Source organism: Mugil cephalus, chromosome 4 (genome assembly GCF_022458985.1).
Source record: "Mugil cephalus isolate CIBA_MC_2020 chromosome 4, CIBA_Mcephalus_1.1, whole genome shotgun sequence".
Lineage (NCBI taxonomy): Eukaryota > Metazoa > Chordata > Actinopteri > Mugiliformes > Mugilidae > Mugil > Mugil cephalus.
In genome coordinates this window covers 17,665,801-17,679,555 of record NC_061773.1, presented here as the reverse complement: position 1 = coordinate 17,679,555, position 13,755 = coordinate 17,665,801, and the positions used below count along the sequence as shown (strand labels likewise).

Genomic DNA, 13,755 nt, shown 5'->3' with positions numbered 1-13,755 from the left:
TTTTGGAACTAAAATAATTGATTGTACTCGGTTTCGTTTTAAATAAACACACAGACTCGAAATCGTGCAGTGGATCGATTTCATGTACTGACACAGTTTAAAGCTGCTGTGTTTCATCTCCACACATGTCTGCAGCGAGAACCACAGTGTTTACTCCTCAACGAGCTCAAATTTAAAACATATCAGGACCAGGCTCAGTAACCTGAGCAGGGTGTTCTGTTTATATGAAGTTTGGGTTATTATTAAATGTAACGTAATAAGAAAATATTCCCATTGAGAAAAGGTCAGAGAGACAGGGCAGCGAATGTGTTGCATTAGCCAGTCTGTTTACTCTTAAGTGCTGGACTCAAGTATAGATTTGCTGCATAGTCTTCTAATTCTGGAGCTATTTTCCTCTTTAGTCCACCCGACATTTTATATCAATAGTTCGAGTAAACTTTGCATGCAAACTGCCTAAAAATACATTCAAGTATGGCTGAAATGATTACTAAACAATCAAAATGTATTTGGAACAACTAATCATTTCAGTTAGAATTCATGCAAACATAAAACCAAGTCGTAACTCTCGAACAGTCAGCACACTCTCAAACTCGTTTCTATCTTTTTGAGGACGTTCCCTTGACTTGATGCCACTCCTAGCTTCTCACAATAATCCCAAACATCTCAACACTATCCGTAGCCATGACCTAATCTTAACTCTTACCCAAAAAACCAAGTCTAAACCATCAAAAAGTTGTGGGACCCAGTACAGTTGACCCCCACAGCCAGACCCGTGGGTACCTGCAGACTGTGCCTGTGATTGCGGGTGAGCTCCAGCAGACTCTCTCTGGAGGCTCTGGTGGACGGGGACAGGGAGAAGGCTCTCTTCATGTTGACCGCCCCCTGACACAACCTCCACTGAATGCAGTACGTCTCGTACAGCTCCTCCACCTGCAGAGACACAACACAGAAACCTTTTCGATGAGATCAGCTGATAAAAGCCGCCTGAACTCTGCGCACACAGATGAAATGTATTCTTCCCCTTCGAAAAACGCCAAACGAAGGGATCATTAAAACAGTTTCTCAAATGTTTGACAGTCGTCTCCGTCCGCTAGCAGCCAATAAACCAGGAGTGTCGAGATCATTTTATTTCAGGGGCCACATGCAGTTTAAATTTTTGCAGCTTCTTGCCGTTGACCAGATTAGATCCTGTGGCGGGCAGGTTTTGGGAAATGAGTCATATGTTTGACACCTCTGCCCTTAACCCCAGATAAACCTGAAACAGCAGTCAATACAAAAATCTATAAAGCAGCATTTTACCTTGCTGATCTGAAATTCTAGTCTTCGTATGTATCTCTCCAACGCTCTCATCTCCTGTGAAAGAAAATAATCTGATGATGAGTTTTATGGTGACATTAGTGCTGTATGGATCCGTGTTAAAGCACTTCAACGTGACTTACCTTCTCCAGATCATAGAGAAAGGCCTGAAAATAGAGAAAATGCATCGTCACTGCCATTGTAACACGCACACAGTCGTACAGAGTTTTCTCGGTCTCTGTCTCCTCACCAGTCTGGAGTTTCTCTTGGTCTCTCTCTGCTGCGAGGACAGGAAGTCCATCTCTGCCTGGTGACCGTCCAGATACTCCCTGCAGGCAGTCGCATCAGCAACACGTGTGATGGAAATGTCACAACATTTAAAGCAGACGAGCAGCAGGCAGCTTCACCAGGAGTAATTCAAGCCCATGAACGCAAGTATATTCACTTAAACACTGGTAACCTTTGAATTTTCTGAAAAGTTTCTGTTCATTTCTATTGAACCATATATGAAAAGCATGTTGCACTTTTATTCTCAGTTATAACAGCTATAGACACTGGTTGTGTACACAATTAACATCTGGAACCTTAAACCAGTTGTTCCCAAACGTTTTAACTCAGACAGAACCTACAATGCATGATTGATAAGAAGGTTAAAAGGTTTGGAATTAATAACTTTTATTCGCTTCTGGGTAATTTAAAGTCAGTGCTATATAAATGCTGTAAAATGTAATAAAATCCTGTAACCATGGACTAATATTAACAACCAGATTCTATAAGTACTTACTTTGGGCTCACAATGCTTCTAATGGCATATTTTTACATAATCATCTTGATGGTTTGAGTACCTTCTTTGCTGCTTGTAGTTTGTTACTATCATTATTATAGTATTGCAGTTCATTGGTGGTGCACGTACTTGAGTCCTTTGCGTAACGCCTGGAAGACTCTGTCCACCTGGTCCGGCTGCAGAGACCAGATAGCTGCGGACGCTCTACGGGGGGAGAGTTGCACCCTGGGAGACTTGCCTCCTGCCATGGCTTTGGAGCGAAGAGAGTTACGGACTGAAGACGGCCTGAAAGCAGAGTCAGAGAGTTAATCATCCATGTAGGTTATCCAACAGCAAAGAGCACGCTCCGGTCTTAAACTAATAAATGGAGACTTTCCGAGGCAAGGCGGACCCTGAGGTTAAATAAATAAGCCGAAATAAATGTTTCTGATCTGCTTTGTGCCTCTGAGCATGTGCAAAGAGAATTCTGTAAATAAATCATGCAAGAGGAACATTTTTGAAATCATTTAATTGAAAATATCGTTGGATTAAAACGGAGGACAATCACTTGAGCTGGAGAAATATATTTTTAAATGGACATATTATGCGTATGAATTCAAATTGAAGCTCTGTTCTAACTGGTCATGTTTTCCTTCTTGTGATTTTAGGTCGGTACTTTAAAAACACTACAATGTCATCGGAACCAAATGACAATGTGTGTTTAAACTCTTAATACCTGATTTGGGTTGTGCTGCTGCTTTGTTAAGTTTAGTGGACCATATTTCTATATATCTTAGGACTTTGTTGCTATACAGTAAAGCTTCCTTCAACAGCTGCAGATTTATACATTGAGAGTAAACATGTTGTTGCACTGAAAAAAGTCAATCTAATAATATGCATTTTTAACATAATTAAGCCTGTGATAATAACAATAAAATACAAAGTTTGTCTCCTGACATGAATATATTATGTTTTGAATTCGTCTACATTTGTTCAGAATTCAAGTCATTTTGATTTTTTTCTTTAACGAGCTCTATGTAAGTGGCTCAACAAATGTTCTTATGAAGACCCACGGAAAACTGTCTGCTCGTTGTATTTACTCTGCTCCAGCTGATTGAATTCTGAATAAATCTCACCAACCAACCAGCTCCACAAAAGAAGAAATTAGAAAAAGTGTGAGAACGACCTTTAAGGTAAGAACTGAGTCTTTCAGGTTTTTTATTGCTGTAGAAATGAATGATTAAAATAACTCTTTATGTAATTTGTAATTAACAATAGCAAGTGGCTTCAAAAAGCTTTTTGTGTGAAACAAATGTTATCAAGCTGTTTTCAAATACTTGATTCAAATTTAATTTCAAGCTAACGTTTGCAAATGACTGAGATGCGTTGTTTCATCTACGTGACGTTAGCTTACGGAGCTAACACCGATTAGCCGTTAGCTTATAACGTTAGCAAAGGGGTTTTAGCCGTGAGTCGGCCATGCACAGATAAGAAATACGGTGCTACATCTACTTAAAAAGGTAAGGTAACGTTTTGCATCATTTTATCCCGAAGATCAAACAAGAGTAGTCTTTGTTGTTACAGCATTAATTCTGTAAGTAAAGTCAGTTTACTTTTGCAGATCAGTGTGTCACCTTATCTGATGCTCAAAACTTTACATTGACAATAGGCATTGAAAATAGAAGCCGGAATTGAATTTCAGTTGTCTTTTTCCAATCCCAGTTTTTGTGTCACTAGTTTTCATTTTCAACTTTCTCTCAGCGTTTTACTGTCCTGAGAGGAATGACTCATTAACATGTCATTTGTATGGTTATAGCCAAGCTAGCGGCAACCTACGACCTGCAAACAGTGTCATTTCATATAAATGATTTAGAAATACAATTTATAATGTAAAAATGTGACATTTAAAAAGTGTAAGGGTTGGCAAAAACACATAAAATTGCAAAAGAGAAGTAAAATAACACAAGATTGTGATTGATTTTATTTTTAATTACAACACTTGTTTGAGTGTCATTACGACACTTTTCAGTACAAAAGTTTCAGCTCCATGAAAAAACACTCTTTTTTACTGCATTAAAATGATACTGAAAACAAAAGAGCACATTTAAAAAGAACAAACTAGGCTAATGACAGACACAAATTTCACGTTTTGATGGATCAGTATTGGTGGTACTGTTCAGAGTATTTCAACAACAATCCAAAACACTTTGCATCTGAATCCTGACTTCTGTTAAATATTACCACGAAAATGTTTTTCTTTTTTTGTTTGCGCCCAAACACACGCATCTCTCCAGTGCTTTATCAGCTTTATTTCACAAAGAATGAATGCCCTCTGTAATTATACACATGGATATAAAAGGCCTTTCATGGCGTGTGATATTTGTTGCCCTTGTCAGTGTGTGCGATGTGTTTGTGTCATGTTTACGGCTGGTCTGTGTCGTGTTCCCTGTTCACCATCAAAGCTCCATAATGACGATTCACACGAGACCACTCGCACAGTGTTATATTAAGTCAAAACACTGGAGACGCTCAGGAATGTGTGTGTTGTGTGTGTACACAATAAACATCTATACACATACACAGGAAGTGGATAACTTTTTTTTTTTAACATTTTGTTCCCGCTCCCTCTCACGGGATTGGCAGTTGGCATCTGTGTGTTTGTGAGCCTGTGTCTTCTTTCATTCACGAATAACATCTCAGAGTCCTGCGGTGCGTTCACTGTCTGCCATTCAACGAGGAACAGGCTTGTCTGAGGGTGAAGGGATTTCCCTCCTCAAAATATAAGGCAGTTTTTTATTTTTATTTGTTCTCCTTTATTGTTTGAAAAACAACTTCACCAGAGGGGCGACTTATCACAGTCAACAAGAGGCCAGGGCTGAAACGTCTGCTTTATTTTCTGCTCCCTGTCATTCATCCAGAAACTACGAGACTCCTGGGAAATTATTCCTCAGACATTTGACACCTAACAGAGTTTAGTTTTGTTGGTTTAAACAGCAGTATTGTTTGGCTGTGTGAAGAAGTTGTTGGGATGTGAATGAGCCATGGGACTCATTATCGTCGGGCAAAAACTAGCTCTAAACACTAGTTTAAACTGAGCGTAATGTTGAGAGTTAGAGATCACTGCCATGTCTGTTTGATAAATATTAAGCCGAAGCCTGTAACTGTTTAGATTAGCTTCACGAAAAGGCAGGTTCGAATCCTCAGGTCGACTGGGAACTTTCTGCGCGGAGTCTCCCTGTGTTTCCCAGTGAGTAGAGCGTTTAATGGATGAGCATTTAGCAAACCACTATAGTCCGTAAATGTAGTTCCTAGAACGAATCCTTCTTGTATGAAAGTCCAAATACAACTAATATAGTAAATCATTCAGGTTGCAAGTTTATGTTTAAGGTTTGAAATGTTGTTTTGCTTCAACCATCTTAATCACGGGTGTCAAACATACGGCCCTCAGGCCAAAAGCGGCCCACCAGAGGCTCTAATCCACAGCTGCATGAATTTGCAAACTGACTGCATTTTTTTTAATGAAAATGACTGTTATCCCTAATTTGTCCACTGTTTTTTGTCAGAAAGGTGGACAGAACACAACACTGAGACCCAGGACTAAAAAGCAGACCTCAATGTGCCCAAATTGCACTTATTTTTCTAAAGAAATTTAACTTTTGTTGTAGGGTGGTTTATTAAATGTAAACATTCTCCTAATGTATGTGTTCTTCTTTGCACTAAATGAAAAGAAGTGAAAATGGAAAAGAATGTGGAGTTGTCATTACTTAAAGGTTGTTATGCTGTTATCTTAAAATGGGTTCGACACACACTGATCTAAATTAGACAAAAGTGTCAATGTTCATATACTAACTGATTTAAAACCTGCGTGAACATCTACCAGTGAGCACTGTGCATTAGATGGTTCCACTTTGTTGTTTATGACTGAAAGTATCACCAGAGTTGGTCCTGGTGACTCGGACTAGCTGTGCTGTCACTCACCGTTGACGACCGGTCAGAGAGCTGAACCCAGTGAACGAGCGGCTTCTGTGAACCAGGCCTCCGTCTGAAGGAGAGTCGAATCTCAGCTTCACCGACATCCTGCAGACCCACAAGAGAGAGAGAGAGAGAGAGCCACATCTGTATCTGCATTTTCAAATGTTAAACAGTTTCAAACGATGGCCTGAAGACGTCCAGAGATTTCATTATCCTCCTGTTTTATTGACAACATCTTTGCCAGAGCTCTGAGATTCCGACCGTACAGAGTTGTTTCATGAGAAAGGAGTTACTTGGAGTACATCGGTATTCGGTTGGGTCTGAGTGGTTGTCAAAGCCATTTATTTCATATAAACATATGGAATCTGAGTTGTTTTTTTTAAAGAGATTGTCTTTCCATTGTTTCTTAACATTTCATCGACTATTTGGTCTGTTTTCACCTTGTTGTCTGTTGTCACGCAAACACTTACATCAACAGGACCACCCTTACTCTCAGGGAATCCACAATAGGAAACAGAGCACCAGCCTCTCTGGGGGACATTAAGAAAGCAACATCTTGAAACAGACCCACAAATATGCCCACAAACTGGTTTTCAGATGGAGGGTAGCAATATATTTATTACAGCCCATTATTTTAAATGTTATGGCAGAGCACCAGAGGTTTATCCACACGCTTGGCATCGTGGGACGTCAGTGTTGGTCTACAGGCTGGTACAACATTTAGAATTAGACAGAAACATCACAGATGCTCAAGGTTTTTTCCTTTTTACCACGACTGTATGGATTGGTAAATAAGTGTTTGCAAGAGTCACGGTTCCCTCTGGTTCTAGTACCTGCAATAACATGTTCCCCTTTTTTATTTTTTGTTATTGCAACTATTAGATGGCTTAATACACCATTGGGCACGGATGCTCATGTTTGTCCAGGGTTTTGGATTAGCATTGTACAATTAGTGTTTGTGTAATCCAGCAGTTGTGTTGTGCGGCAGCTTAAGGTCTTAGCCCTAACCCTAACCATCATTCATGTGATTTGTTCAAGCGACAAAATGCTTGAAATATCCACAATCCACAAATGCCATGGTATAACAGTATATTAGCTCAGTCTAGCTCAGTTTTTGTTGCTAATTAACAACGTCAGTGTGCTTAAATGCTAAAAACACTGACATTATGTCAACATGTTAGCTTTGTCACTGTATGTGTATTGTTCTCTCCTGCCCCTTCCCTGTCTACAGTGTCTGAAGGTGTGTTGAGACTCATGGCGTGGCAACACAAAGGCAGCTGGCGACATGGGCTACAAACTGATCCCTGAACCATGTCACTGCACGATGAGTATGAAGCAACTAATCAAAACTGAGCTGGGCTACAATGAGACAGTTAGGCCTTGTACCCGTCCTCTGAGTAGGGGTCTATGACAGTGAAGATAAAAATGACACAAAACAAAAAGTCCCAACAAGTGCAAAGAAACTCCACCTGGTTTAGTTTTCACTTCATATTAGAACATGTAGAAGTTTCTCAGAAAAACTTCTTCACTCTTCTATTCAATATTTTTCCTTTCGATCAGATTGCACCAGACAGAGTGGTCTTCAGGTTAGAACTTGACAGAACTTGAACTTTGACAACAAAGGTCACATTCTACGTTCTCTACCATTTCCCATTTACTCTTTATGTTTTTGTTATGATCTACATGTATATTCCTTTGATGGGCACTGATGTATTTTCAGTATGTACCTGGATGTTGCCTGGTGTGGGGGTTACTTCCCTCCACTCCTTTTCTCCCACCTTTTTTACTTTTTCAGAATTGATTACAGATTCGGTGTCATAGAAGTATTACTTAGTATCGATGTTTTGATTTGAAAATTGATTCTTAAAAAACACACGGCTACGATGTATTGATAGATTTGTGGATCAATGCGCACATCCCTGCTGTAAGTTACCAAACACAGATCTATTTACTTCATCAATCAGCATCAACACTTTACAGTCATTAGCTTGTTAGTTAGTTAGCTAGCTGAGTTTCTCTCTCTGGCAAGTTAATAGCGCAGGTTGTCAATCAACCACTGTCCACAGTTTATACTGGAGCTGTTGTTAAACTTTTGGTAGGAATGTGTGTTTCTGTTAAAACCAAAGAGTTAAAAAAGACATATTTGCTTGTCTCAAGGTGAGGCAGCGAAGTCGATGGTAAAGTAATAGTAGCTGGTTTTACCGAGAGCTTAGATTATAACTTTTAGCATGAGAAAGTTTATAGCTTAATATGTGATTGTTTTCTAATTTACATCTAATGATGGCGATAACTGGGTGTTTGTCTCTTCTTGATATGTGCACCTGGTCCCTAAAAATTGTAGTCTGAAGCTAATGACAACAACAAAACACCACAAATCATTTCTTTCTTTCTAAAGTTGAGCTTCAAACGACTTCAGCAGACAAACTACATCAAGGTCGTCCGCTCTCAATTCTGCTCCTCTTTGACTTGGACTTGAATCAGCAGCATGGCAGAGGCGCTGTTTGCTGCCAGCATAAGTAGTTCGGAGTAACCTAGTTTGCAGTTTTGACCTAGAATCTGAGAATCACTGCGGTCCTCATGCCAAAATAAATAAAGTCACCAAGCAACCGCGCATAACAGACGAGGACGGAGAAAAACCCAGTCTGAGCATTGTGAACCAGCCAAGTTAGCACTTAGTTTGTCCCTGCAGAGGAAGTTTCTTTTGTTTTACAAGGATATCCACAATTTTGTTTTCCAGCTATCATTTCCGACCTATTCATTCAGAGTTGCGCATCATCGGAAAATTGAAGGTCAGACGGTCTCATGACGACGATAGGCTGCGCCGAAATAGAAACATGATTAGTTTTTAAGCAGTTTTTGATGAAAATGCTGAGTCCGGAGTTCAGTGGAGAAACAGTTTGAATCATGTCAACGCCAGCCTTGACCGGCCATCACATATCTCCTCAAACTACTGGACCGTTTTCAAATTTCACTGAGCAACTCAGACGTACGTTCTATCAGATCAGAGTGATTCTGTCTTCTGTTTTGTGCAAAGCGGATGGAAGATCTGATTCACAGCATCCATGGCTCCCAGAGGATCAATCTATAATGACTTTTGTCACATTTTTAACTTTGGGTGAAATATCTGAACCTGAATGAAATTGGCATTTGCTTCAAGCTGCTCTGGTTTTCATCCGGCTGTATCATCAGGGTAAAGTCTCAGTTTGTCATCCTGTGTCGTTTGCTTCCTCCTCTGCATTATTTTGTGTTTAGCTCCAATTATTGATTTGGTGAATCGGAAATCAGTTTCACAATCCAAGTGTACACGGACTCAGACTCAGATTGATTACATTAGCAGTAACTTTCCCCAGGAACTTTGAAACAGCAGTAAATCAAATATTGTATTTAAATATACTTTCGTGAGTGGATCAACGGCTCAGTTACCATTGTGTTGAATCAAACGCTGATATATGTAATGACTCAACAGACATTATTTGAATGAAAGTCTTTGAGATTGACGCTTAGCGTACGAAGAACACAAGAGTTTACATGCACTAAGTCTACAACCAACACGGGCAACCTGCATAGCTTTACAGTTGGATTGTGACACCGTGTCCACAAAAGAAAGCCAAGCCCATTTTATACTGTCAGATACACCGTTTATAATTTACACGCTTGACTAGAATGTCTTAGGGTTCGGCTCAAAGCACCACTTTGTCCCCGTGATGGTAGACGGCTGCTAGTGTACACAGACGTCTTTGCCTTCGGTGTTAAAGTCTTGAAACATGACAGCTGTGTGATTCTTAATATAAACTTAACAAATGCTCAGCGTAGGCTTTAAGACATGCCAAACAAAGGATCAGCACTGTCATTTTAGCTGACAGCAGCAGAATTACATACTTCGGCTCTGGCTGAACGCCACTTTAACCAGCTGTAACTAGTGAAGAATGTGACACACATCCCTCTGCTAAACAAGCGTATGGTCTGTGTCTGCCGTCGGATTACATCCAGCTCCGCGGCCTCCGCTGGTCTCTGTTACAGTTTAAGGTCGTACGGGCACCATTTTTCAACCTGTCGTTGCACAAAACTCACTGGTAAAAAGCTTCAGCTGCTCCATTTGTCTTATTTTAGTTTCACTCCCTTGAGAAAAATGTACTCACAGAGCCTCCGTATTTGTCTGTTTTTGCTTCGTTTAAAGAAATTAGTGAGTTATCTCTTCTTGTTTCTATTTTTCGATAGAAATTTGGGGTTTTTTTCTGCCAACCACCGAGCTCCCACCACATACGACAACGAAGCAAAGAAGGATAAACCTACACAGAAGAGGAGGAGGGAGAGCTGTGGTAGTTAGCGTGATAGTAAAAGATGAAGCATAATGAAACACAAACAACAAACACGCAAAATGAATCATCGTGAATAAGATACACAGCTCGGCAAGCAGCAGCAGAGACATATGAACCCTGAACATCTGTGGAAAACTATTAAAGCACACACAAACCAGAAGTGTCCCAGTTGGATGGTGTTTAAAACCCTGACGCGCCCTGGACTTCTGTAAATGAGATGGTTAAAGACACACACACACATGCACGGCAGAGACAGTTGGATGAAGTGACTCCCGGTTTGAGGGGCAGAGAGGCCTCCAGTGTTTACACTCGCAGAGAATCGGCAGGAAAAATGGAAATGGTGCAGAAACATGAGGGAGAAGTTACACTTGACGGAGAGAAGTGAGGGCTACGAGGGAGAACTGTCTAAAATAAAGTCACCTTCATATTTTCCTCAGTCTTAGATATGTTCATCAACACGTGTCATTAATGGAAGAACCTAAACTTTCATTCCACATGAGAGCAGCTAGTCGCTGCATTTCCCTGTAACTTCCAGAAGGATTTCAAAGTTGTTTTGGAAACGTTCTAAACAAACTTCAAGTGACATACCAGGGCCCAGTGGCATAAAACTACATACAGTCACAGCAAGAACTAAGACAGAAATATGCAGACGCGCTTAATTATAATTATGGAATATTATGGTGCTGGAAAGAGTCTTTATTTTTATGCCAACACTTGCGGACACACGACATGTCTTACTGCATTTTATGCCCACTCTGAGACAGTCAGGGACAAGAATGAATGCATTGTCACAGCAGTTAGGTCAGAATAATTAAAGACAAAGCTATTGGCTTTCTCAAGTCTAGGTTATGTTTTTTAAGGCTCGCAAGTTGCAAGATAAATCATATTCCAGCTTAAAAAAGACAATTACATGGGATGCACACTGTTGTTTACTTATTGTTTACTTATTTTGACCTTGTTACTGTTGTTGTTGGGGAATTATTTAAATTTTATAATGTTAAATTGTTTTATATTGTAATTAGTTAAGAAAAACAGGATTATCCCCTAAGTATTTGTCCTGTATTTTATCGCAATCATAATCAACTAAAGACAATTACGAAGTTATTCAATGATCATGATGTGTCAAGAAAAAGTATCGGTATCTGGGATCCTAGCCCTGTATCGGATTGATATCTAAATTCCCAGTATCGCACACCCCTACTTGAGATACTTCTAATGGTCCGTATTCCAGTGTGGTAGGTGGCAGTACTGCAACTCCAAGTTAGTTTGTCAACCACCAGACAAACCAAAGAAGAAAAGAAATTACTTTGCGTCACTGTGTTAATAATTTGCAGCTGGGATTGTACGGAGGAGTGAAATCAGGTATCTTTATTCCTAGTTTAAGGCTAAATGTTTCAGAACTGTGGTGACATTTTCACCCTTCGCTTCATTTTTGGACTGTGTGGTTGAAGTATTTGTGTTTTTCCTGGGTTAACTGATCAAGAATTAAAATGATGTTGTCCACTAAATACGTTTATTTCTTGCCTGTATGTACATTGACTTAATGCTCGTGTTCAATGTTTAGTTGAAGCTCTTTTTCATTTGACATCACACCAGCAGATTTCACCGATGATTAATTAGCTGCTCATTGGCTGGAGGAGGTGTGCAGAGCTCTGGCTGCAGCTGGTGGAGCGTGTGCTTGAAATGAGTTAGAAAAAGTTGAAAATGACGTTAACAAATAAGAAAGTAAAAGTTCTAATTTCCGGCTTCACTGATGGACAGAACGAATGATAAATAATATCTGGAATGTGATTTGAATGTGAAATTGGGGAGGCACATTCCTAGGGTGACGAAAAAATTGACCGGGGGGGAACAGAGAGGGGAGGTGGATGTGTGTGTTTGTGTGTGTGTGTGTGTGTCCAGTGCCTCGGGGGACGGTTGCCTGTAAAAAAGCAAGGGGGAGATCTGGTCTTAGAAAATTAGCCTTGACCTGAAAGTGATTTACAAGGTCCCATGTGGTGAAGAGGAGGGAGGTTGGGGCCTCTGTGTGTGTGTGTGTGTGTGTGTGTGCACGTAAACATTTAAGCGTCTGACATGCATTCGTTTGTGTGTGTTCTTGTGTGTGTCTTTGTCACCACACATGATGTGCAGACCTCTGTATGCTAACAGTTCTGTGGCCAGGCCAGACAAACACACACACACACACACACACCACAACATGTAAAAGTCAAACAGGAGGAATTCATTTTCTTCTCTCTCTCGTCTCCCCTCATTCTTTCTCTCCCTCCCTCTCAGGGTGTGGTGGTGGGACAGAGTTTTAAATGTGGTTTCAGTGGGCTCGTTGGCTATCACTTTCATTCTGCTCGCCATAATTAGCCTCATTTCCACTTCCATGTTTGTGCTTGGCAAGGATTCGTTCCTTCCCTCCGTCGCAGCAGGGCCTTCAGGGTCTTCAGTGCGACATGCTTGGAAGTGAGAACTGTTTAAATCCCCAAATCCTCAAAAGTTGGAGGCATCTGAGCCACATCCTATCAATAGATTATTTAAATAATCATTACATCCAACCAATGTTGTTCAGTTCCAATGCTGGAGTCCATGTGGTATCTCTGCCACTTAAGTGTAATGACCTTTTTGGGGATGGGGATTGTTTTTGGTCCTAGAGGGTGTGCGCGTGATGTCACAGCTAGCCAAGTCTCCATGGTTACGGCCTCTGAGTGGCAAAAAGTGACAGTTGAACATGTAGATTAGCAGCATTAGTTTGAATCATAGGCTTCAATAGCATCTAAATTGTAAAATGGCGAACAGTAACTATTTCAGTTCCAACAATCAATAACAATAAAACACTAAACCAATATTTGCCTTCACTCCTCATCTTCCTTTTAACGTTCAGTCAGACGCTACAGTTTTAAATGGCTTACGTTTCTTCTCAGTTAAGCTCTTAGCGTTAGCATCTTTTGTTTAGCTACATTTATCATGACTGAAATGACCTAAAACAAACTTTAACTACCTGAAACTGAGGCTAATCCACTTTTCCAAATCCATACTAGCTTGTATGGACCATTGTTGAGTCCAGTTGTGCTTAATTTGATCTGATAATCCACATTTTCCCGGTCTCTGTGTTTTTACTGATACATTTCACCAAGTTCGCGGCACTCAGGGGGGCGTGGCCCCAGGCAGCAGTGACGTCAATGCATATCCTCTATTTGAACACCAGTGCTTTCCAAAAAAAATGATCAAGTCATTTCAATTTTATAGGGTTGATAACAATCAAAATAGTTTCAAGATGCTTGAACACCCCAAGTACCAAGGTGGCTGTCGTTGAACAGGAAGAAACCTTGATCAGAACTCATAGACGGGATCTCATGTCTAAAGTCTTGAGTTTCTTGGGAAACTACTTGTTGGATTGTCTCTTAGCAGTCACATTGG

The 13,755-nt window shown here is 40.3% G+C and overlaps 1 protein-coding gene across 1 annotated transcript in view; it reads right to left on the bottom strand.

The window, feature by feature from the left end:
• ripor3 (RIPOR family member 3) overlaps positions 1-13,755 on the bottom strand; it is a 58,164-nt gene that overhangs the window by 21,992 nt on the left and 22,417 nt on the right. Inside the window, exons 3-8 of the mRNA XM_047582145.1 lie at positions 6,038-6,136; positions 2,210-2,365; positions 1,547-1,625; positions 1,440-1,463; positions 1,300-1,353; positions 781-930 (exon numbers count right to left, since the gene is read on the bottom strand). Of these exons, the coding sequence (XP_047438101.1) occupies positions 781-930; positions 1,300-1,353; positions 1,440-1,463; positions 1,547-1,625; positions 2,210-2,365; positions 6,038-6,135 (561 nt within the window). The 5' untranslated portion in view covers position 6,136. The remainder of the gene's footprint in view (positions 1-780; positions 931-1,299; positions 1,354-1,439; positions 1,464-1,546; positions 1,626-2,209; positions 2,366-6,037; positions 6,137-13,755) is intronic.